The 25,065-nt window shown below is 47.1% G+C and overlaps 2 protein-coding genes across 2 annotated transcripts; one reads left to right on the plus strand and one right to left on the minus strand.

Annotated features, from left to right (window-relative positions):
• Window positions 1–234: 234 nt before the first annotated feature.
• Window positions 235–2,790, plus strand: LOC125516284 (bidirectional sugar transporter SWEET2a-like). Its single transcript, XM_048681764.2, has 7 exons — window positions 235–530; window positions 643–679; window positions 782–998; window positions 1,079–1,237; window positions 1,423–1,542; window positions 1,644–1,778; window positions 2,504–2,790. Exons 1-6 carry the CDS (start codon window positions 461–463, stop codon window positions 1,758–1,760), a joined length of 720 nt encoding a protein of 239 aa, XP_048537721.1. The 5' UTR covers window positions 235–460; the 3' UTR covers window positions 1,761–1,778; window positions 2,504–2,790.
• Window positions 2,791–5,020: 2,230 nt separating this feature from the next.
• On the minus strand, window positions 5,021–7,247 carry LOC125516285 (uncharacterized). The gene has a single exon (XM_048681765.2). It carries the CDS (start codon window positions 7,108–7,110, stop codon window positions 5,182–5,184), a length of 1,929 nt encoding a protein of 642 aa, XP_048537722.2. The 5' UTR covers window positions 7,111–7,247; the 3' UTR covers window positions 5,021–5,181.
• Window positions 7,248–25,065: the final 17,818 nt, after the last annotated feature.

A 25,065-nucleotide genomic window follows, 5' to 3' on the forward strand; every position in this document is an offset into this window, starting at 1 on the left:
GCTGCGTCGAGGTCCACGGTGTCCACGCGCGCGCGTGGCGTGTGGGGTGTGGCCGCGCCGCCCGTGTCCACCGTCGTGCGTGCCATGGCTATGGATCAGACCGGCTCGGCCATCAACATCCCCGACCGACTTTTCTCGAGGAATAAAATCCCAGGATATCCACCTTCCATTCCACGTGCTTATTTTTTCTTTTGATGAATTGATTCGATTGTAGGGGCGGAGCCCTGATAAAGAGGAGGAGAAGGGGGAGGAGGAGGAAGCGGGCCAGCTCTTTTCCCCCTGGTGGTGGAGCCAGGCGAGCTGCTGTTCCTGCCCTTGCTCTGAAAAGAAAGAACCCACGCTCAAGCGTCTGCTGGACACGTCAAAAAAAGAAAAAGGGAATCATCTGCCGGGGGAGCGAGCGGGGATCGGAGGGAGCCGGGAGCAGCTGGGATCGGGATCCTCTCTCTTCCTTGCATTGATGGCTTCCCTGGGCTTGCCCGGACCCTCCTCCTACCACGACCTCTGCTGCTACGGCGCAGGAATCGCAGGTCAGCGCCACCACCATTCCCTTTGCTCTGCTTCTTAGACCTCTGCCGTCGTGGAGAAGACGGCCAGATTTGGTTCGGCCAGTTCTTGACCGCCGTCTCGATCTTCTTCCAGGGAACATCTTTGCCTTCGTGCTCTTCATCTCCCCGCTGTAAGCCCCCGCCCCCCTTTCCATTTCAACCCGATTTCATTTCTTCTTAGCTCGACTCGAATTGCTGCTGCTGGTGATCTGATTGATCTCTGCTGATCTCAGGCCGACATTCAGGAGGATCGTCCGGAATGGGTCGACGGAGCAGTTCTCGGCCACGCCCTACATCTACTCACTCCTCAACTGCCTCGTCTGCATGTGGTACGCCCTCCCCTTCGTCTCCTACGGCGTCGTCCTGGTCGCCACCGTCAACACCATCGGCGCCGCCTTCCAGCTTGCATACACCGCCGTCTTCATCGCCTACGCCGACGCCAAGAAAAGAGTGGGTGCCCTACCCATCCGCTTGTACTTTGCTGCCTTGCCTGCATCTCTAAGTTTGACTGGTGTGGTTTCTTGCTGCAGCTCAAGGTGTCCGTGCTGCTGGCAGGGGTGTTCTGCGTGTTCGGGCTGATTGTGTATGTCAGTATGGCGCTGTTTGATCACAAGCCTCGGCGAACATTCGTCGGCTATCTCAGCGTGGCGTCCCTCATATTCATGTTCGCATCCCCTCTGTCCATCATTGTGAGTCCTGAAATACTTCCTGCTTTATAACTAATAACTCAAACCTGTATTCCATAACCACATCTTCTGGTGTATAATTGGTCCTTCGTAGGTTTGATGGGGTTGGCGTCGTTGATCTCATCTGACCATGTTTGTTATTCAAAATGTATAGTCCTGTAAATGAACTTTCCTCTTGTGTTTGACAGAATTTGGTGATCAGGACCAAGAGCGTGGAGTACATGCCATTTTATTTGTCGCTATCGATGTCCCTGATGAGCATGTCGTTTTTTGCATACGGGGCGCTTCTGGATGACTTCTTCATATACGTAAGATATAGTTTTCTATTGCTGATCAGGGATTTTGCTTGGAGCGATGCCTAACATCACGTCTGTTTGGCCCTTCTTTCTTGTTGGTTTGCCAATTACAGGTTCCCAATGGCATCGGCACAATCCTAGGTGTCATACAGTTGCTGTTATATGCCTACTACAGTAGAAAAGGATCGAGAGACGAAGCCAGACGGCCATTACTAGTCACACATACATGAGCGTGCAAGAGAAACAAGGTTGAGTTTGAAAAGCTATTTACTGTTATATGCGGCTTTTCTATTTCTCGTTGAGTTTCCTGATCATGGTTGCGTCTCCATCACACGTTTAAAGCGCCATTTTAATGATCTGTGCAAACTTTGGTGTCTCGTTTCAATTGTGTGTCACATTCTTTAAACAAACATGGGGGGCCTATGGTGGATGGATAATAGCTCCAGCTCTGTTGCCATCTTCCATAATATCTGTTCCCTTTATCTGAAAGCAAGAACAACAATAGAGTAGTTGTCCGTACAGGTAAGCAAGACTTGTAATGTTTGCCAAGTTCACGAGTGAAGATCTCTACCAAGTTTCATTTTAATATAATCCAAGAGTAAGAGAACTTGCGAAGCAATATATGTTTATTGTACGAAATGGTGCCTTGCAACAAAAGGAGGCCGGCTCAAAGCTGATTTAGCCAAGGAAGGTTAAGAAGCGTAACTTCTTGTGCGAACAAATACATTTTAGCATGAATTATAACTTGGACCAAGTTACTTGATGGTCAATGGTGGTGTCACTTTCTTGCAGCAAATTGCTGTTTGAGTTTTTTTTCTTCTTTTGCGCGGAAAATTGATGTTTGAGCATGGCTTGCACGTTTTGTGGTTTTTCTAGAAGGCTACAGACAGAACATGCACCGGTCAACAGATATACTGTATTTCAGACGCAATACTACTGCATGGTCTGAACTTTTTCCTCTCCCAAATTTCAGATGGATGATTCTTAGGGCATGTACAGTACAGCCATCGCTGTAAGCCTACAGCCTGCTGTTCAGGGTTGAGGTTCTCTGCATTATTTTGCTTATGTAAAAAGGTGGAGTAGTGCTAGTTTTAAGGTCCTCGAGTCATTTGTTTATATTGTTCTTTCCGGTGAGCCATTATTTGTATATTTGATGCTATGTACGGCGAGCATTAATGGATCACTAATGTGCAGACTTGACGGATGTATCATGTATGTGATCTGTACAAGTGTAGAATACCAGTGATACCAACTTCCACATGATCCCATGCTCCCATTTGAAAAAAATATTAATTTTAAATATTTTCCAGAAATTCTGGGAAAAAATATGAATGTCCACAAGGAATGTGTCTGCAACCCCTAAATTTCAGGCCCAAATTTGAAATGCACATTGCCAAACAAAAAAGACAAATCCTGACGTAAATAGTGTCAATTTTACTTTTCTTTTTGTGTCACTATTCATACTAGATTTGTCTTTTTTTGTTTCTCAATGTGTATCTCAAATTTGAATCTGATTTTTTTTCAGGGGTTGTAGACACATATCTTATGAACTTCCACACAAATTTTTCGTATTTTTTGAAGGTATCATGGGAGCATTTAAGAATGGTATCACCTAATATTCTCACGAAGAGTACAATACAATAATAAAGAACTTTACGATTTTGAGTTGAAATATTGAACTGAACGAACTCTCAGGACAATTTTTTTTTGCATTTACTTAGTCGTATAGGAAAGAATGCACAATTGCTCCTATAAAGGATGCCCTCCACGCTGTTCGCTTCGCGCGCGCCTCCTGCCAATGTTTGACGTGTGGGCCCACTTTCCTGTGGTGGTTTTTGTCGCACCCATGTGCTTCGTTTCGTGCACTGCTCTGTGCGCGCTAGATGAAGCTGGATCGGTTTGTTAGCGTCATTTGCTCGCTGTAGGGTTGATTCGCACAGGCGAGCTGGCTGCGCGTGCGCGCTCGGCTACTATCCCGTCCAAAAGCCGGACGGTGGTGTCCATGGGTCACGACGGCAGGCCAGCTAGCGAGCCAGCCAACATTAAAAATTTGAAACAAAAAAAAATGAAAAAAGAAGAAAAAGAACAAAGAAACAAAAAAAAAAGTATCACTTGTGGCCACAGCCTACACTGAGGCAACGCATGAGGGGTGTGAAAAAAGAAATAACGGCCAAAACACCACGACGGGCCCTTCTCCGCGAGCGGCATGTACATGGACAACACCAAACGATAAAAAAAACCAAAGAATGCGGATCTTGATGCCTAAATCACGCGGTTAGAAAGTTAAATGTGCGGTAACTATTTTACCTGTAGATGTGAAATAGCAAATCTGTTACATCTAAAAACAACGCAACAAAACGGGCTGCCAACATGCCGCAATAATGGATCGATAAAAATGAAGCCAAACATGCCAACAAAAAGGATGTGTGACAAAACATAAATAGCGAGGTGAGAATCAAGTGCTTGCATAAAAATTTACAAAAATTTAACCAAACGGCGACAAGCATAGATGAGACATTGTTTATTTGTCTGATGAATTTATTTGTCTGATGCAATTTATTATCAAAACTGAGAGACACAAAAAATAGTCTACATGAAAACACCTGAAACCACGAATGTACCTCTGTTCTCACTGATTTGAATATGTATGATTTTGTGTCAATCAAGAAATACTAGATGCGATAAAAAAGGAATAAAAAATTACATGGACAACACCACTGTCGTTGCATCCAGCCCATGCGATATCTTTGGGCATGTTTATATAGGCCGATCAGGTCCGCGAAAAAAAAATTGGTTGTTTGTTTACCCGTGTTTATTGTTTAGCCCACATCACATGAATATTAAAGCACCTCTCAGCCAGGCCTATTAAGAGCGCTTAAATCGGCAGTTTCCAGCGAGTCATTGACTGAGATGAGGCACATCACGCGTACATGATAGACCCTGTTGCACAAGAAGAGGTTGGACGGATACCAGCTATATACGTGCTATCTTCTTCTATCTTTAGTAAGCTCCTTTTTAATCTCCTTCTATCTTGATGTTATGATTTCATTCAGACAGTCGGTTCGTAGTTCCGTCGAACTGTAAATGCTTAATTTCATGTTCATGTTTGGAGCTATTTCCACTTATCTCTAAATGCCATGCCGAGTTATCTTCTTCCATCCTTCCCAAAGGAAGCATTTGCACAGCGGCCACATCAATAGGAAGAAAATTATTCTGTAAAACCTCTCTATCCAAATCTCCATTGTTCGGGTTGATTAAGTCCTCAACCATATTCACAGTCGAGTTCTAAAGACGTAAAAGGGGTTTAAAGCCCAAGTTCGAGGGGATCCAGGGGTCCTCCCAAACTCTAGTATTGCCTTGTGGAGATCATGTGCTGTAAAAAGAATCGTACCATTGGCATTGTAAGGCTTCATCCGCAGAGGTGTGGCACAACCACAGTTTGGTCTCGTGCAACTAGAGCAATGCCGAAACAATCGACGCAAGTCGAGGAGAAGTCGGGGCCGAAGATCAAGTTCCTTGTTGGAATATCATATACACAACACAACAAGCATTGCCGAACAAGTTCTTTTGTTCAGAAGTTCTAAAAAAACTAAGTTAGAAATGCTGGATGCCGAACTGTCATTCAGCTCGCCATCACCGAGACTACGCGCATCAATCGAACACGGCCAACTGATCATACTCCGGGCCGGCGATAGCCTTCTCCATGACGACCCTCGGGGTGAACGTGCCGCCGCCATCGAGGAACAGCTTGAGCAAATTCTTGGAGAACCCGCTGACGAGCGCCACCCCCTTCTGTCCGGACATCACCGGCACGGCCTTGGAGTCCCTCAGGTTCCAGAACACTATCTCCGGCACGGCGGCGCCGTAGCCAGCTTCCGAGAACTTCCTCACGATCGCCTCGTAGTCTGTCTCCCACGGGTTCGCCGACGCCTGGTCGAACTCCATGTCGCTGAACACGAACACTCGCTGCACCATCTTCTCCGCCGGCAGGCCGGCGCCCACAGCCACCTCCAGGATCTTGTCGAACACTGCCTGGAAGTCGGTGTTCATACCCCAATCCATGTTCCGGACGAATTCAGTCTTTTCGGAGAGGGTGTCGCCCTTGATCATGTGGATGTTCGGCTGCTCGCTGAAGGTGATCACGCGGCCGCGCCACGGGTCGTCGGTGAGCTCGGACACGAGGAGGCCAAGCGCGATGCAGACGTCCATGGGCAGGCCGGACATGCTTCCGGACACGTCGCACACGGCCACGCAGCTGTTGAGCTTGCCGAGGGCGCGCATGTCGTCGACCATGCGCTGCCACTGCAGGTCGGCCAGTCCGCCGTCGTCCCCATCCTCGCCGAGGGACTCGATGATCTGGTGCGGGAGCAGCGCGCCCGCGGCGATCCGCTTCTTGCCGGACTTGACATCGGCGAGGTATGCGTTGAAGCGCTCGGCGTCGTGCTTGAGGAAGAGGTCCTTGTAGTTCTTCATGGCCACGGAGGCCACGCGCGTGTACACCACGGACTCCCAGGCGCGCGCCGAGATGAACACCTCGGGGAGCTTAAGCGCGGCGCGGAGCGGCACGATGGCCGCTCTGCGGAGGTGCTCGCGCGCGCGGTACGCGTAGTGCGCGTCCGGGAGGTCGTCGCCGAGCTCCGACGACGAGCCCCTGGGGAAGAGCCGCCGCGCGATGGCCTCGCAGAGGAGGGTGGAGCGGTCGTAGGACGAGTCCAGCGACGGGCACCACTTGGCCGCGAGCGAGAAATCCTTGACATTGCCGACAGACAGCTTGCGCATGTCCTCCGCAAGGAGCTCGGCGAACAGGTCGGCCGTGCGATCGTGCAGGAACCGGTACGTGGAGTCGCGGCTGTGCATCTCCAACGCCCTCGCCGCGGCCTCTGCCCTCTTGGCCCGGCGGGACACCGCGGCCGCGGCCGCCAGCTCCCGGTCACGCTCCAGGCTGGCCGCGGTGCGCTCCTCCGAAGATCCGACGGGCGGGGCGCGGTCCTCGCTACGCGGCTTGCGGCCGCTAGAGCCGCCGCTCCAGCGGCCTCTGCCCCGCCCGCGGCCAACGAAGCCGCCGCCCTCGGCCTCGAGGCGGGCCTTCTTGCCGGGGGTCCTGGTGGACTTGCCGCCGTGCACGATGCGGTGGAGCAGCTCGGGCAGGTCCTTGAGGTAGCCGAAGGCGGCGACGGAGAAGGCGTTGCGCGCGAGCGTGGCCGGGTGGCGGGCGTGGAGCCAGAGCGCGGCGGCGTAGAAGCCCTCGCGGTCGGACTTGCCGGACCCCCGCACGCCGCGGAGGTTGGCGACGAGGCGGAGCGCGGTGACCGGGTCGGCGGCCCAGGCGGCGGCGAGCAGCGAGGCGACGGAGGCGGCCGGCGTGCTGGGCACCACGTGGAAGAAGAAGTCGAGGCAGGGGTCCCCCGAGGACACGAACGTCGGCGAGGAGTTCTCCGTCAGCGCCTTCCCCGCCCCGCCCGTCTCCGTCGCCTTGTTGAAGCTGGCGTCCAGCAGGTCCACGAACGCGTCGCCCGTTGGTACCGCCGCGCCCGCTGCGGTGGCAGCCTCCGGCGGGCCGACCAGGGGAAAGCCGGCCATGGGAATCGGCGGAGTTTCTGAAGTGGTCACCCACTCGGTCCTTCTCTCTTCTGCGAGCTCGGGCTTGGGATTGGGTTTTAGGGCTTGGGGTCGGGCTCGTCGAGCGGGCTTGTGTGGAAATGGAGGATGGTGGCGGGTGGAGTTATATGCAGCGGGCGGCAGGTTCCGTGGCAGGCAAGGGTGGGGTTAAGGTCGGTTTGATCGATGAACCGACTAGAACTTGCCTCTCGTGTTCCTCGTTGCGGAGTTTTGTTCTCACGGTAGTGGCCACGTCGCCGCGTGACTCATGGCCCGGCCCACTGTAGCCATCACTTCTTTTGGGACGAGTCGTTTGACCGTCGGCGCAGCATCAACTTCGGTTGACATGAGATTTCTGTTGTCTGCAGACTAGTAGTATTCCTCTTATCACCTTTATAAGACTTTCAAGATATTTCAAACAAGATGAAAAGTAGCTCATTTTCAGTTGTCTAAAACGACTTATAAAAATAAACGAAGGGAGTAGTAATGAAGTACTCCAGACAAGTTCAGACGAGAATTAGTACATCCTCTTTTGTGTGAGCTACACTCCGAGGTGCCTTTTTGAGAGCATCTCCAGCAACGGCTATAAAAACTCGGGCGCGCATGAAACGTTTTCGCGCGTTTTAGCGGAGGAGAAAAACTCGGGCGCGCGAGAAACGACTGCGCGCGCGGGAAAAAGCGGGAGGTCGCGCGTTATATTTGGCGCACCGCTTCCGGCACGGCTATAAATTGCTGCGCCCGCCACTCAGTCTCTCATTGCTTTCCACATTGTCACGCGCTCTCTCCCCGCTTCTTCTGCTTCCTCTGCCGCTTCCTCGTCCCGCCATCGACGCGCCACCACCGCGCCACCATGCCGCCGCGCCGCCGGGGATCTTCGGGCTACCGCGGCGTCCGTCAGCGCCCCCCGGCGCCTTCTACGCTGAGATTCGGTCCGACGATGTCCGGCTCAGTCTTGGCACGTTCGAGACCGCGCACGGGGCTGCCTGCGCATACGACGCGACGGCGTGGCGCCTCCAGAGGCCTCGCGTGCAGATGAACTTCCACGACGTCTGGACGTGCGAGCAGGCGCAGGCCGTCGCCCCCCGCCTCGTCTTATAACAGACCAGGACGTGCTGCTGCCTCCTCATCGCCGAGGGAGGACGAGCGAGCCATGGCGGAGTGGCGCCAGCGCTACCCGCAGGACGTCACCGACGAGAACACCTTCTGGGCTGAGAGGACGGCAAGGCGTCGTGCGGAGTGGGCGGACATGCATCGGCGGAAGGCACTCATGGAGGCGTAGTGCGATCTCGTTAATGCGGGTGGGGAGTCGTGGGGAGTCATTCTTTGAGTCATACGATCCTCGTTGGAAAGACACACTAGTAGAAAAATGACCTAATGTTCAGCTCATTAGTCTCGATTTGTAAATGAACCGGCACTAATGTGACCATTAATGCCGGTTCCAACGGCTAGGCGTGCGGCACTCATTAGTCCCGGTTTGTGCCACGAACCGGGACTAAAGAGGTGGTGGCTGGCCGGTGTCAGGCTGGGGCCCCACCAACACATTTAGTCCCGGTTCGTGGCACGAACTGGGACTAGAGATGCACATTTATTCCCGGTTTGTATAACCAACCGGGACTAAAGATCATCCTATATAAACCCTTCGTCGAGCCCGACTTCTTTGTTCTTCCCTTTCCTCTCCTCTCTGTTCTTCCCCTCTTTCTCGAGCTCATCCCTCATTTTGCCCAAATTTTGTCAAGATTTGAAGGCTCTCCATCCATCCAAGTGATCACAAAGGTTAGCAACTTTGTCATTTCATCTCTCATTGTTAGATTAGCTCTTGCAATGCTCTATAAGTATAGTGATTTGTGGGTTTTAGTTTGGGAGGAATTATATGTGATAGTTTATTTGATATATATGCAATTTGAGCTCAAAATAACTCTTACTTTGCATATGTTGGTATGGTTTACTTAGTGCCTTCCCATCTCTGTCCTAACCACCGTCGATCGCCCGCACCGTCCCGTCAGCGGCACCACCTTGTGGTGAACCTCTTGTTCTTATCCTTTTTATATATAAAAACCATGTTTGTGTGATAGATATATAGTTACTTGTATAATTTTTTACCCGTACGTTGTTTGTTATACATAGTGCCACGGTTTTGATATCCGTCCCTGTCAGCCCTCCTCTGGTTTATGATTCGGATGTGGTATATTCTCTTTTATAACTATTTGTTGCATTTCGTGTTTATGAAAAATTACGCCAATCAAGTTGACATAGATATTTTTATCTAGGAGGTATGTGAACCGGAAATTCCAACTGACCCTATTGTTGAGAGGTTAAATTTAGTTAAAATAAAATGAGTATTTGAAAGAAAAATTGAAAAGAATTGAGGAGGAGAAGATGGAATTGGAGTTGCATGTTGCCGATGTCGTCAATGATCACAAGATCAAGCTGGAGAAAATGCGCTTGAAGATTAGAAAATATGACATTGATAGTGAGGCTTGGTATCATTATGCTGTTGGATCAATTGTTACCTTAGTTGCGATCTTGATCACATTTGTTGTTGCATTTAAATGCTTTAGCTAGAGAGTTTGTATGTTGTTTTATGAGAATAAGTGTGTATGAACTTTATGTATGAACTTGTATTAATTTGGTCTTTTCGGTGTTGTGTAATGAAGATGAGCCGGCAATGGATGTACGATGACCGATGCTCTCCCCAGTTCGTTAATGGCATGCGGACTTTTTTGCTTGCGGCTGAGGCAAACAAGCGGGCAGATGGTTTTATGTGTTGTACATGTGCTGGCTATAAGATGATCACAATTACTCTAACTCAAGAACCATTCACTAGCACCTGTTTGAGTCCGGTTTCATGCCCCACTATAATGTTTGGACCAAGCACCGAGAAAGAGGGGTTATGATGGAAGACAGTGAAGAAGAATAGGATGACGACAACTATCCTAGCCATGATTTTCCTGAATACGATGGTACAACAATGGGGGAACAAGCTGAGCTGGCAATGCGGGAAGAAGCTAAAGAAGAAGCATCAGATGAGCCCGCTGATGATCTAGGTCGGGCCATTGGCGATGCAAAGAGAAACCGAGTAAGTGAAAAGGAGAGGCTGAAGTTGCAGCGCATGTTAGAGGATCACAAGAAATCGTTGTACCTAAATTGCAAAGCTGACAAGAAAAAGTTGGGCACCACACTGGAATTGCTGGAATGGAAGGCAGAGAATGGTGTATCTGACAAGGGACTTGGAAAGTAACTGATAATGTTAAAGAAGATGCTTCCAAAGGACAACGAATTGCCCGAGAGTACGTACGAAGCAGAGAATGTTGCCTGACCTCTAGGATTAGAGGTGCAGAAGATACATGCATGCCCAAACGACTCCATCCTCTACCGCGGTGACTACGAGGATTTGAATGCATGCCCGGTATGCGGTGTATTGCGCTATAAGATCAGCCGTGATGACCCTGGTGATGTGGAGGGCCAGCGCCCCAGGAAGAAGATTCCTGCCAAGGTGATGTGGTATGTGATACGTCTCCAACGTATCTATAATTTTTGATTGTTCCATGCTATTACATTATCAACCTTGGATGTTTTATATGCATTTATATGCTATTTTATATGATTTTTTGGGACTAACCTATTAACCTAGAGCCCAGTGCCAGTTTCTGTTTTTTCCTTGTTTTAGGGTTTCAAAGAAAAGGAATATCAAACGGAGTCCAAACGGAATGAAACCTTCGGAAAAGTTATTTTTGGAAAGAAAGCAATACAGGAGACTTGGAGTGCACGTCAGGGGATCAACGAGGAAGCCACGAGGCAGGGGGGCGCGCCCTCCACCCTTGTGGGCCCCTCGAGGCTCCCCTGATGTATTTCTTCCGCCTATATATATCCATATACCCTAAAACTCTCGGGGAGCACAATAGATCGGGAGTTCCGCCGCCAGAAGGCTCCGTAGCCACCGAAAGCCAATCTAGACCTGTTCCGGCACCCTGCCGGAGGGGGCAATCCCTCTCCGGTGGCCATCTTCATCATCCCGGTGCTCTCCATGATGAGGAGGGAGTAGTTCTCCCTCGGGGCTGAGGGTATGTACCAGTAGCTATGTGTTTGATCTCTCTCTCTCTCTCTCTCGTGTTCTTGAGGTGATACGATCTTGATGTATCGCGAGCTTTGCTATTATATTTGGATCCTATGATGTTTTCTCCCCCTCTACTCTCTTGTAATGGATTGAGTTTTTCCTTTGAAGTTATCTTATCGGATTGAGTCTTTAAAGATTTGAGAACACTTGATGTATGTCTTACCGTGCGTATCTGTGGTGACAATGGGATATCACATGATTCACTTGATGTATGTTTTGGTGATCAACTTGCGGGTTCCGCCCATGAACCTATGCATAGGGGTTGGCACACGTTTTCGTCGTGATCCTCTGGTAGAAACTTTGGGGCACTCTTTGAGGTTCTATGTGTTGGTTGAATAGATGAATCTGAGATTGTGTGATGCATATCGTATAATCATACCCACGGATACTTGAGGCGACATTGGAGTATCTAGGTGACATTAGGGTTTTGGTTGATTTGTGTCTTAAGGTGTTATTCTAGTACGAACTCTAGGGCTGTTTGTGACACTTATAGGAATAGCCCAATGGATTGATTGGAAAGAATAACTTTGAGGTGGTTTCGTACCCTACCATAATCTCTTCGTTTGTTCTCCACTATTAGTGACTCTTTGTTGCATGTTGAGGGATAGTTATGTGATCCAATTATGTTATTATTGTTGAGAGAACTTGCACTAGTGAAAGTATGAACCCTAGGCCTTGTTTCCTAGCATTGCAATACCGTTTATGCTCATTTTTATCATTTGCTACCTTTATGTTTTTATATTTTCAGATTACAAAAACCTACATCTACTATCCATATACCACTTGTATCACCATCTCTTCGCCGAACTAGTGCACCTATACAATTTACCATTGTATTGGGTGTGTTGGGTACACAAGAGACTCTTTGTTATTTGGTTGCAGGGTTGCTTGAGAGAGACCATCTTCATCCTACGCCTCCTACGGATTGATAAATCTTAGGTCATCCACTTGAGGAAAATTTGCTACTGTCCTACAAACCTCTGCACTTGGAGGCCCAACAACGTCTACAAGAAGAAGGTTGTGTAGTAGACATCAAGCTCTTTTCTGGCACCGTTGTCGGGAGGTTAGCGCTTGAAAGTATATCTTTAGATCTTGCAATTGAATCTTTTTATTTCTTGTTTTATCACTAGTTTAGTTTATAAAAGAAAACTATAAAAAAATATGGAATTGAGTTTGCCTCATACGCTTCATCTTTTTAATATCTTTCGTGAGTATGATGGAAAGGAAAATTGTGCCAAAGTGTTAGAATAAGAATTCATTAAAATGTTTGGCACTAAATATTTGAATGATGAGCATGATTGCTATGTTGTTAGCATGAATTCCTTGAATATCCATGATGCTAATGATATGCAAAGCCACAAGCTTGGGGAAGCTATGTTTGATGAATATGATATTTTTTGTCCCCCAAGTTTTGATGAGCAAATTTATTATGATGAAAGCATGCCTCCTATTTATGATGATTATATTTATGAAAGTGGATTTTGAGAGGTCATGACTTTATTTTGTGATGAATCCACTATTCCAGAAGAGGTTCCAATTGATTATGAGAACAAAGTTGCTATCTATGATGATTATTGTGATGACTTGTATGCTATAAAGAATAATGATATCCATGAAACTTGTCATCATGATTTTAGTTTTCAATTGGATTATGCCTCACATGATAATTATTTTGTTGAGTTTGCTCCCACTATTATTCATGAGAAGAATTTTGCTTGTGTGGAGAGTAATAAAATTTCTATGCTTGTAGATCATGAAAAGAATGCTTTAGGTGCTGGTTATATTGTTTAATTCATTCATGATGCTACTGAAAATTATTATGAGGGAGGAATATATGCTTGTAGGAATTGCAATAATATCAAGTTTCCTCTCTATGTGCTTAAAATTTTGAAGTTATGCTTGTTTTACCTTCCTATGCAAGTTGATTCTTGTTTCCATAAGTTGTTTGCTCACAAAATCCCTATGCATAGGAAGAGGGTTAGACTTAAATGTGCTAGTCATATTCATCATGATGCTCTCTTTATGTTTCAATTCTTATCTTTTATGTGAGCATCATTGAAATCATCATGCCTAGCTAGGGGCGTTAAACGATAGCGCTTGTTGGGAGGCAACCCAACTTTATTTTTGTTCCTTGCTTTTTGTTCCTATTTAGTAATAAATTAATCATCTAGCCTCTGTTTAGATTTGGTTTTATGTGTTTAATTAGTGTTTGTGCCAAGTAGAACCTTTGGGAAGACTTGGGGAAAGTCTTTGCGATCATGCTGTAAAAAACAGAAACTTTAGCGCTCACGAGAATTGCTGCAAGTTTTTATTGGAGAGTGCTATTTAGTTAATTCTTTTCGAAAACGATTAATAGATAAATTCCTCACGTCCAGCAATTTATCTGAGAATTTTATGGGTTCCAGAAGTTTGCGTTAGTTACAGATTACTACAGACTGTTCTGTTTTTGACAGATTCTGTTTTTCGTGTGTTGTTTGCTTATTTTGATGAATCTATGGCTAGTAAAATAGTTTATAAACCATAGAGAAGTTGGAATACAGTAGTTTTAACACCAATATAAATAAAGAATGAGTTCATTACAGTACCTTGAAGTGGTGTTTTGTTTTCTTTCGCTAACGGAGCTTATGAGTTTTCTGTTAAGTTTTGTGTTGTGAAGTTTTCAAGTTTTGGGTAAAGATTCGATGGATTATGGAATAAGGAGTGGCAAGAGCCTAATCTTGGGGATGCCCAAGGCACCCCAAGGAAATATTCAAGGACAACCAAGAGCCTAAGCTTGGGGATGCCCCGGAAGGCATCCCCTCTTTCGTCTTCGTTCATCGGTAACTTTACTTGGAGCTATATTTTTATTTACCACATGATATGTGTTTTGCTTGGAGCGTTATTTTATTTTCTTTTGTTTTGCTTGCTGTTTGAATAAAATACCAAGATCTGAAATTATTAAATGTTAGAGATTCTTCATATAGTTGCATAATTATTCGACTACTCATTGATCTTCACTTATATCTTTCAGAGTAGTTTGTTGTTGCTCGAGTGCTTCACTTATATCTTTTTAGAGCACAGTGGTGGTTTTATTTTATAGAAATATATGAACTCTCATTCTTCACTTATATTATTTTGAGAGTCTTTAGAACAGCATGGTAATTTGCTTTGGTTATGAAATTAGTCGTAATATGATGGGCATCCAAGGGGGATATAATAAAAACTTTCATATAAGTGCATTGAATACTAAGAGAAGTTTGATACTTGATGATTGTTTTGAGATATGGAGATAGTGATATCAAAGTTGTGCTAGTTGGGTAGTTGTGAATTTGAGGAATACTTGTGTTGAAGTTTGCAAGTCTCGTAGCATGCACATATGGTAAACGTTGTGTAACAAATTTGAAACACGAGGTGTTATTTGATTGTCTTCCTTATGAGTGGCGGTCGGGGACGAGCGATGGTCTTTTCCTACCAATCTATCCCCCTAGGAGCATGCGCGTAATGCTTGGTTTTTGATGACTTGTAGATTTTTGCAATAAGTATGTGAGTTCTTTATGACTAATGTTGAGTCCATGGATTATACGCACTCTTACCCTTCCATCATTGCTAGTCTCTTCGGTGCCGTGCATTTCCCTTTCTCACATTGAGAGTTGGTGCAAACTTCGTCGGTGCATCCAAACCCCGTGATATGATACGCTCTGTCACACATAAACCTCCTTATATCTTCCTCAAAACAGCCACCATACCTACATATTATGGCATTTCCATAGCCATTCCGAGATATATTGCCATGCAACTTTCCACCATTCCGTTTATTATGACATGCATCATCATTGTCATATTGCTTTGCATGACCATTTAGTTGACATCGTATTTGTGGCAAAGCCACCATTCATAATTTTTCATACATGTCACTCTTGATTCATCGCAATCCCGGTACACCGCCGGAGGCATTCATATAGAGTCATATCTTGTTCTAGTATCGAGTTATAATCTTTGAGTTGTAAATAAATAGAAGTGTGATGATCATCATTAATAGAGCATTATCCCTGAAAAAAAGATAAAGGCCAAATAAAAAAGGGAAGGCCCCAAAAAAAGGAAAAAAAAGAAAATAAAGGCCAAAAAAAGGAAAGGCCAAATAAAAAAATAAAAAATAAAAGGGACAATGCTACTATCCTTTTTCCACTCTTGTGCTTCAAAGTATCACCATGATATTTATCATAGAGAGTCTCTTGTTTTGTCACTTTCATATACTAGTGGAAATTTTTCATTATAGAACTTGGCTTGTATATTCCAACAATGGGCCTCCTCAAGTGCCCTAGGTCTTCGCGAGCAAGCAAGTTGGATGCACACCCACTTAGTTCTTTTGTTGAGCTTTCATACATTTATAGCTCTAGTGCATCCGTTGCATGGCAATCCCTACTCCTTGCATTGACATCAATTGATGGGCATATCCCTAGCCCATTGATTAGCCGCGTTGATGTGAGACTTTCTCCTTTTTGTCTTCTCCACATAACCCCCTCATTATATTCTATTCCACCCATAGTGCTATATCCATGGCTCATGCTCATGTATTGCGTGAAAGTTGAAAAAAGTTTGAGATTACTAAAGTGTGAAACAATTGCTTGGCTTGTCATCGGGGTTGTGCATGATGAGAGCATTCTTGTGTGACGAAAATGGAGCATGACCAAACTATATGATTTTGTAGGGATGAACTTTCTTTGGCCATGTTATTTTGAGAAGACATGATTGCTTAGTTAGTATGCTTGAAGTATTATTATTTTTATGTCAATATTAAACTTTTGTCTTGAATCTTATGGATCTGAATATTCTTGCCACAATAAAGAGAACTACATGGATAAATATGTTAGGTAGCAGTCCACATCAAAAATTCTGTTTTATCATTTACCTACTCGAGGACGAGCAAGAATTAAGCTTGGGGATGCTGATACGTCTCCAACGTATCTATATTTTTTGATTGTTCCATGCTATTATATTATCAACCTTGGATGCTTTGTATGCATTTATATGCTATTTTATATGATTTTTGGGACTAACCTATTAACCTAGAGCCCAGTGCCAGTTTCTGTTTTTTCCTTGTTTTCTGGTTTTGAAGAAAAGGAATATCAAACGGAGTCCAAATGGAATGAAACCTTCGGAAAAGTTATTTTTGGAAAGAAAGCAATACAGGAGACTTGGAGTGCACGTCAGGGGATCAACGAGGAAGCCACGAGGCAGGGGGCGCGCCCTACACCCTCGTGGGCCCCTCGTGGCTCCCTTGATGTATTTCTTCCGCCTATATATATATCCATATACCCTAAAACTCTCGAGGAGCACAATAGATTGGGAGTTCCGCCGCCAGAAGGCTCCGTAGCCACCGAAAGCCAATCTAGACCCGTTCCAGCACCCTGCCGGAGGGGGCAATCCCTCTTCGGTGGCCATCTTCATCATCCCGGTGCTCTCCATGACAAGGAGGGAGTAGTTCTCCCTCGGGGCTGAGGGTATGTACCAGTAGCTATGTGTTTGATCTCTCTCTCTCTCTCTCGTGTTCTTGAGGTGATACGATCTTGATGTATCGTGAGCTTTGCTATTATATTTGGATCCTATGATGTTTTCTCCCCCCTCTACTCTCTTGTAATGGATTGAGTTTTCCCTTTGAAGTTATCTTATCGGATTGAGTCTTTAAAGATTTGAGAACACTTGATGTATGTCTTGCCGTGTGTATCTGTGGTGACAATGGGATATCACGTGATTCACTTGATGTATGTTTTGGTGATCAACTTGTGGGTTCCGCCCATGAACCTATGCATAGGGGTTGGCACACGTTTTCGTCGTGATTCTCTGGTAGAAACTTTGGGGCACTCTTTGAGGTTCTATGTGTTGGTTGAATAGATGAATTTGAGCTTGTATGATGCATATCGTATAATCATACCCACGGATACTTGAGGTGACATTGGAGTATCTATGTGACATTAGGGTTTTGGTTGATTTGTGTCTTAAGGTGTTATTCTAGTACGAACTCTAGGGCTGTTTGTGACATTTATAGGAATAGCCCAATGGATTGATTGGAAAGAATAACTTTGAGGTGGTTTTGTACCCTACCATAATCTCTTCGTTTGTTCTCCGCTATTAGTGACTTTGGAGTGACTCTTTTTTGCATGTTGAGGGATAGTTATGTGATCCAATTAGTTATTATTGTTGAGAGAACTTACACTAGTGAAAGTATGAACCCTAGGCCTTGTTTCCTAGCATTGCAATACCGTTTATGCTCACTTTTATCAGTTGCTACCTTGCTGTTTTTATATTTTCAGATTACAAAAACCTATATCTACTATCCATATACCACTTGTATCACCATCTCTTCGCCGAACTAGTGCACCTATACAATTTACCATTGTATTGGGTGTGTCGGGGACACAAGAGACTCTTTGTTATTTGGTTACAGGGTTGCTTGAGAGAGACCATCTTCATCCTATGCCTCCTACGGATTGATAAACCTTAGGTCATCCACTTGAGGGAAATTTGCTACTGTCCTACAAACCTCTGCACTTGGAGGCCCAACAACGTCTACAAGAAGAAGGTTGTGTAGTAGACATCAGTATGCTCCTATAATACCACGGTTGAAACGTTTGTTCCAAATCAAAAAGGATGCCAAGTTGATGCGATGGCACAAAAAGGACCGTAAAAAAGACGGGAAATTGAGAGTATGCACTGACAGGTCGCGGTGGAGAAAAATCAAGAGGAGGTGGAGGGACTTTGTAGATGATGCAAGGAACGTATGGTTTGGTCTAAGCGCATATGACATTAATCCTTTGGGGGAGCAGAGCAGCAATCATAGCACCTGGTCTGTGACTCTATGTATGTATAACCTTCCTCCTTGGTTGTGCATGAAGCGGAAGTACATTATGATGCCAGTGCTCATCCAAGGCCCTAAGCAACTCGACAACAACATTGATGTGTACCTAAGGCCATTAGTTGAAGAACTCTTATAGCCGTGGAATGGAAAAGGTGTACGAGCGTGGGATGAGCTCGATCAGGAAGAATTTTGAAGGAAATATGCCCTAGAGGTAATAATAAAGTTGTTATTTATATTTCCTTATATCATGATAAATGTTTATTATTCATGCTAGAATTTTATTAACTGGAAACTTAGTACATGTGTGAATACATAGACAAAATAGAGTGTCCCTAGTATGCCTCTACTTCACTAGCTTGTTAATCAAAGATGGTTAGGTTTCCTAACCATAGACATGTGTTGTCATTTGATAAACGGGATCACATCATTAGAGAATGATGTGATGGAAAAGACCCATCCGTTAGATTAGCATTATGATCGTTTAGTTTTATTGATATTGCTTTCTTCATGACTTATACATGTTCCTCTGACTATGAGATTATGCAACTTCCGAATATCGGAGGAACATCTTGTGTGCTATCAAACGTCACAACGCAACCGAGTGATTATAAAGATGCTCTACAGGTGTCTCCGAAGGTGTTTGTTGGGTTGGCATAGATCAAGGTTAGGATTTGTCACTTCGTGTAATGGAGAGGTATCTCTGGGCCCTCTCAGTAATGCACATCACAATGAGCCTCGCAAGCAATGTGACTAATGAGTTAGTCACGGATTGATGCATTACGGAACGAGTAAAGGGACTTGCCAGTAACGAGATTGAACTAGGTATGATGATACCGACGATCGAATCTCGGGCAAGTAACATACCGATGACAAAGGGAACAACGTATGTTGTTATGCGGTTTGACCGATAAAGATCTTCAAAGTATATGTAGGAGACAATATGAGCATCCAGGTTCCGCTATTGGTTATTTACCGGAGATGTGTCTCGGTCATGTCTACATAGTTCTCGAACCCGTAGGGTCCGCATGCTTAATGTTCGATGACAATTTGTATTATGAGTTATGTGATTTGATGAACCGAAGTTTGTTCGGAGTCCCGGATGAGATTACAGACATGACGAGGAGTCTCGAAATGGTCGATACATAAAGATTGGTATATTGGAAGGTTATTGTCGGTGTCAAAACCGGCGGATCTCGGGTAGGGGGTCCCGAACTATGCGTCTAAGGCGGATGGTAACAGGAGGCAGGGGACACGATGTTTACCCAGGTTCGGGCCCTGAGGGAGTCTTGGATTAGGGGGTCTCCGGACAGCCGGACTATCTCTATTGGCCGGACTGTTAGACTATGAAGATACAAGATTGAAGACTTCGTCTCGTGTCCGGATGGGACTCTACTTGGCGTGGAAGGCAAGCTAAGAAATACAGATATGGATATCTCCTCCTTTGTAACCGACCTTGTGTAACCCTAACCCTCTCCGGTGTCTATATAAACCGAAGGGTTTTAGTCCGTAGGACAACAATCACAACATACAATCATACCATAGGCTAGCTTCTAGGGTTTAGCCTCTCTGATCTCGTGGTAGATCTACTCTTGTACTACCCATATCATCAATATTAATCAAGCAGGACATAGGGTTTTACCTCCATCAAGAGGGTCCGAACCTGGGTAAAACATCGTGTCCCCTGCCTCCTGTTACCATCCGGCCTATACGCACAGTTCGGGACCTCCTACCTGAGATCCGCCGGTTTTGACACCGACATTGGTGCTTTGATTGAGAGTTCCTCTGTGTCGTCGCCGTTAGGCTTGATGGCTCCTACTATCATCGGTAGCGATGCGGTCCAGGGTGAGACTTCTCTCCCCGGACAGATCTTCGTATTCGGCGGCTTTGCACTGCGGGCTAATTCGCTTGGCCTTCTGGAGCAGATTGAAAGCTACGCCCCTGGCCGTCAGGTCAGATTTGGAAGTTTGAACTACACGGCCGATATCCGTGGAGACTTGATCTTCGACGGATTCGAGCCGCAGCCGGACGCGCCGCACTGTCACGATGGGTATGACCTAGCTCTGCCGCTGAACAGTACCCCAAAGGCCGCGCCCGCATCAGCTCTGACCCTTAGCTCAGATCCAACTGCGCCAATCGAGGATGGGTGGTTAGACACCGCATCAGGGCCGCAGTCGCAACGGCGATCGAGCCGAACACCAGCCTAACCCTCTGCGAAGCCCGTGATTCCAAGGTGCCGGACTCTTTTCCGGACTCCGAACCATCCGCGCCCCTGCCAATCGAATCCGATTGGGCGCCGATCATGGAATTTACCGCCACAGATATCTTTCAGCACTCGCCCTTCGGCGACATTCTGAATTCACTAAGGTCGCTCTCTTTGTCAGGAGAGCCCTGGCTGGACTATGTCCAACCGGATTGGGATGCGGACGATGAAGAAATTCGACGCCCACCCACCACCCACTTCGTAGCCACTGTCGATGATTTAACCGACATGCTCGACTTCGACTCCGAAGACATCGATGGTATGGACGACGATGTAGGAGAAGAACATGAACCAGCGCCTATAAGGCACTGGAAAGCCACCTCGTCATATGACATATACATGGTGGATACACCCAACGAAGGCAATGGCGACGAAATAGCGGAGGATGACCCCTCCAAAAAGCAACCCAAGCGCCGACGTCAACGCCGCCGCTCTAAGTCCCACCAAAGCAAAAGTGGTTATACTGGCACAGGAGATAATAACACTCCGGATAGTGCCGAAGACAACAACAATCCCCTCTAGCAAGATTTGGAGCAGGAGGATGAAGGAGCCAGCTCTCCTGAGAGAGCAGCAGACGGAGAGGAGGAGGATGACAATTACATACCCCCCTTCGAATACGAGGCAAGCCTCAGCGGCGGTGAATTCGCCGTACCAGAGGATCCCGTCGAACAAGAGCGCTTCAAGCGCCGGCTTATGGCCATGGCAAATAGCCTGAAGAAAAAGTAGCAGCAGCTTCAAGCTGATCAAGATCCGCTAGCAGACAGATGGACTGAAGTCCTCGCGGCCGAGGAATATAAACTCGAGCGCCCCTCCAAGAATTACCCAAAGTACAGGTTACTACCCCGATTGGAGGAAGAAGCGTACGATACGGCTGATCGGCCACCTCGTGGCCGCGATAGAGAGGCATTCCAGCCAAAAACTCAGCCTCCACCCCGACGCCATTCAAATAAAAAGGCATGGGGAGATACGCCAGACCTGCGAGACATATTGGAGGACAAAGCAAAGCATGCAAGATCGATCTACGGATCACGACGGCGCACCGCTCTACAAGACGATAAATGTCACACCGGATACAGTAAAAGCAAATCCGGCCGGGCCGAACACAGCGGGCAAGACCCATTCGAGCTGCGTTGCGATATAGCCCAATACAGAGGCGCCGCACACCCCCTATGCTTCACAGACGAAGTAATGGAACATCAATTCCCAGAAGGTTTCAAACCTGTAAATATTGAATCATACGACGGCACAACAGATCCTGCAGTATGGATTGAGGATTTCCTCCTCCACATCCACATGGCCCGCGATGATGACTTACACGCCATCAAATACCTCCCACTAAAGCTCAAAGGACTAGCGCGGCATTGGCTTAACAGCTTGCCAGCGGACTCCATTAGCTATTGGGAAGATCTGGAAGCCGCATTCCTCGACAACTTTCAGGGCACTTATGTGCGACCACCAGACGCCGATGACTTGAGCCACATAATTCAGCAGCCAGAAGAGTCGGCTAGGCAATTCTGGACTCGGTTCCTTACAAAGAAAAATCAAATCATCGACTGTCTGGATGCGGAGGCCTTAGTGGCTTTCAAACACAACATCTGAGACGAGTGGCTAGCCCGACACCTTGGCCAGGAAAAACCGAAATCTATGGCAGCTCTCACGACACTCATGACCCACTTTTGTGCGGGAGAAGACAGCTGGCTGGCTCGCAGTAATATCAAAGAACCATGGTACCTCAGATACCAAGGACGGCAATAGCAGGTCACGTCGCAACAAACATAAGAGCCGCATTAATAGCGAAAATACTGAGGATACGACAGTTAATGCGGGATTCAAAGGCTCTAAACCCGGTCAGCGGAAAAAGCCATTCAAACAAAGTACGCCGGGTCCGTCCAGCTTGGACCGTATACTCGATCGCTCGTGTCAAATACACGGCACCCCAGACAAGCCAGCCAATCACACCAATAGGGACTGTTGGGTGTTCAAGCAGGCCGGCAAGTTAATTGCCGAAAACAAGGACAAGGGGCCGCATAGCGATGACAAGGAGGAGCCCTGGCAGCCGCACACCGGAGGGCAGAAGAGGTTTCCCCCGCAAGTGCGGACGGTGAACATGATATACGCGACCCACATCCCCAAGAGGGAGCGGAAGCGTGCGCTCAGGGACGTATATGTGTTGGAGCTAGTCGCCCCAAAGTTCAACCCTTGGTCCTCCTGTCCGATCACCTTCGATCGCAAGGACCACCCCACCAGTACCCGTCATGGCGGATTTGCCGCACTGGTCCTAGACCCAATCATTGATAGATTCCACCTCACTCGAGTCCTTATGGATGGCGGCAGTAGCCTGAACCTGCTTTATCAGGACACAGTGCACAAAATGGGTATAGACCCCTCAAGGATCAAACCCACAAAAACGACCTTTAAAGGCGTCATTCCAGGTGTGGAGGCCCATTGCACAGGCTCAGTTACACTGGAAGTGGTCTTCGGATCCCCGGATAATTTCCTAAGCGAAGAGTTAATCTTCGATATAGTCCCGTTCCGCAGTGGTTATCACGCGCTGCTCGGGCAAACCGCATTCGCTAGATTCAATGCGGTACCGCATTATACATACCTCAAGCTCAAGATGCCAGGACCTCGCGGAGTTATTACAGTCAATGGAAACACAGAGCGCTCTCTCTGAACAGAGGAGCACACCGCGGCCCTCACAGCAGAAGCGCGAAGCAGCCTCTCAAGGCAATCAACCATTTCGGCGCTTCAAAGCCCAGACACCTTCAAGCGCGCTCAAGGAAATCGACAAATAGACCGCCTGGCGCGATCTGAGCTCGCGTAGCAATACGGCGGCCACCCCAATCCCAGCCCAACGGCGAAACTTGTGCCACGCGTACATAATTACGCATTAAAAATACCATGGGCACAGGGGGGAGGGGGCACAACTGCGGCACGCCCCAAGACGCGGCTTAAACCGCACTAGGGGCTTCCCGTTTGTTTTTTTTCTTTTTTTTTTCAGGACCTTAATCTCTGGAAACACTGTCCGGCAGCACTATTGCCGAACACATGATGCAGCAACCAAGGAGGAAGACAGCTACAACATACCACGGAATTCCCAGGTTGATTACAGTAACGAGCGAAATATTCGATTTCATATCATTCCTCAGCTTGCCCTTGGAAGGGACACAATCCTACTCTTTGCTTATCGCACTATCTGTATCATTCTGCTTTAACGCACCTTTTTGAATAAACAATACATAACATCACAACTATTATTGCATTCCTGTTATATATATATGTGTGTGTTCATTAACGACGCCTTGCAACCATACACTTTGGTACGGCCAATACACCAGGGGCTTGCGTACCCCACAATATGGTGTGAAAAGTCCAAACACTTTCACAAGTGCGGCACCCCGAACTTATAGCATTATATGCATCAGCTCTGAATCATGTCTTTGGTCAAATGTTGGGTTTTCCCGGCTCCTATGTTTTGGTACCTTATGTTCCGCTCTATCGGCTAAGGTAGTGCTAGGAGAACTACTGCGATTGTGCCCCGGTTCTGCCGGGCTGAGCACCTCAGTAGAGAAAGCTAAAACTGACTGTCATGATAAGGCGGGAGACTGGTCGCGGTTCGGTGAGGTTTTCGAGTCCCTAAAGACTTATGCCGCTTAGGGCGAGGGGCCGGCCCTGTCCGGCTTAAAGGCATGTATCGCGCCCCGAATTCGGCCTTCCGAATACCAGGGGCTTCACCGAAATTTAAAATTATAGAATTCTATGGCTAAGTGAGAGTGATAAAGCATTATTAGTCCGGTTGCCTGGTTCATTGTGCTGAGCACCTCCCTCGAAGGACCCAAACATGGGAACAAGAGTGCTCAGGTTAATCCCGAACACCCCAGCACTAGTGGCATGGGGGAAGAAGCCAAGGACTAGCCATCTCTCAGATTGGATAAACAGCCAAACAGAAGGTAATATTTTAAATTCACACAAGCGTTGCATAGCGCATACGAAACAAGTTTTCATCATACAGGATCACACGAGCAAGTTTACTCAAATATTACATCCTTTGAACATTCGTCCACTACAAGACGAGCACCCTTCAGGACACCCTCATAATAAGTTTCGGGGGTGTGATGCTCCTTGCCCTGCGGCGGCCCTTCCTTGATCAGCTTCATAGCGTCTAGCTTGGCCCACTTCACCTTCACACGGGCGAAAGCCCGGCGTGCACCTTCGATGCAGACGGACCGCTTGATGACCTCCAGCCGTGGGCAGGCATCCACAAGCTGCCTCACCAGGCCGAAGTAGCTGTTCGGAAGGACATCGCCAGGCCACAGCCGGACTATAAGGCCCTTCATGGCCTATTCGGCCGCCTTGTGCAGCTCGACCAGCTGCTTTAGCTGGTCGCTCAGAGGCATTGGGTGTTCGGTCCCAGTATACTCAGACCAGAACAGCTTCTCCGTTGAGCTCCCCTCCTCGGCCTGGTAAAACTGCGCGGCATCGTACACGCTGCGGGGCAAATCTGCGAATGCTCCTGGAGAGCTCCGGATTCGGGTAAGTAATCGGTAATTTACTTTTACATGCTTGCTTTGCATATAGAAAGCCTTACCCGCCGCTATCTTCTTCATCGCGTCGATCTCTTGGAGAGCCTTTTGGGCTTCGGCCTTGGCACTTTTTGCGCTCTCGAGGGCCGCGGCAAGCTCAGACTCCCACGTCTTTGAGTCAAGCTCCAATGCCTCGTGCTTCGCC

Source organism: Triticum urartu, chromosome 6A (assembly GCF_056163025.1).
Source record: "Triticum urartu cultivar PI428250 chromosome 6A, HENAU_Tu73, whole genome shotgun sequence".
In the NCBI taxonomy this organism is placed as follows: Eukaryota; Viridiplantae; Streptophyta; class Magnoliopsida; order Poales; family Poaceae; genus Triticum; species Triticum urartu.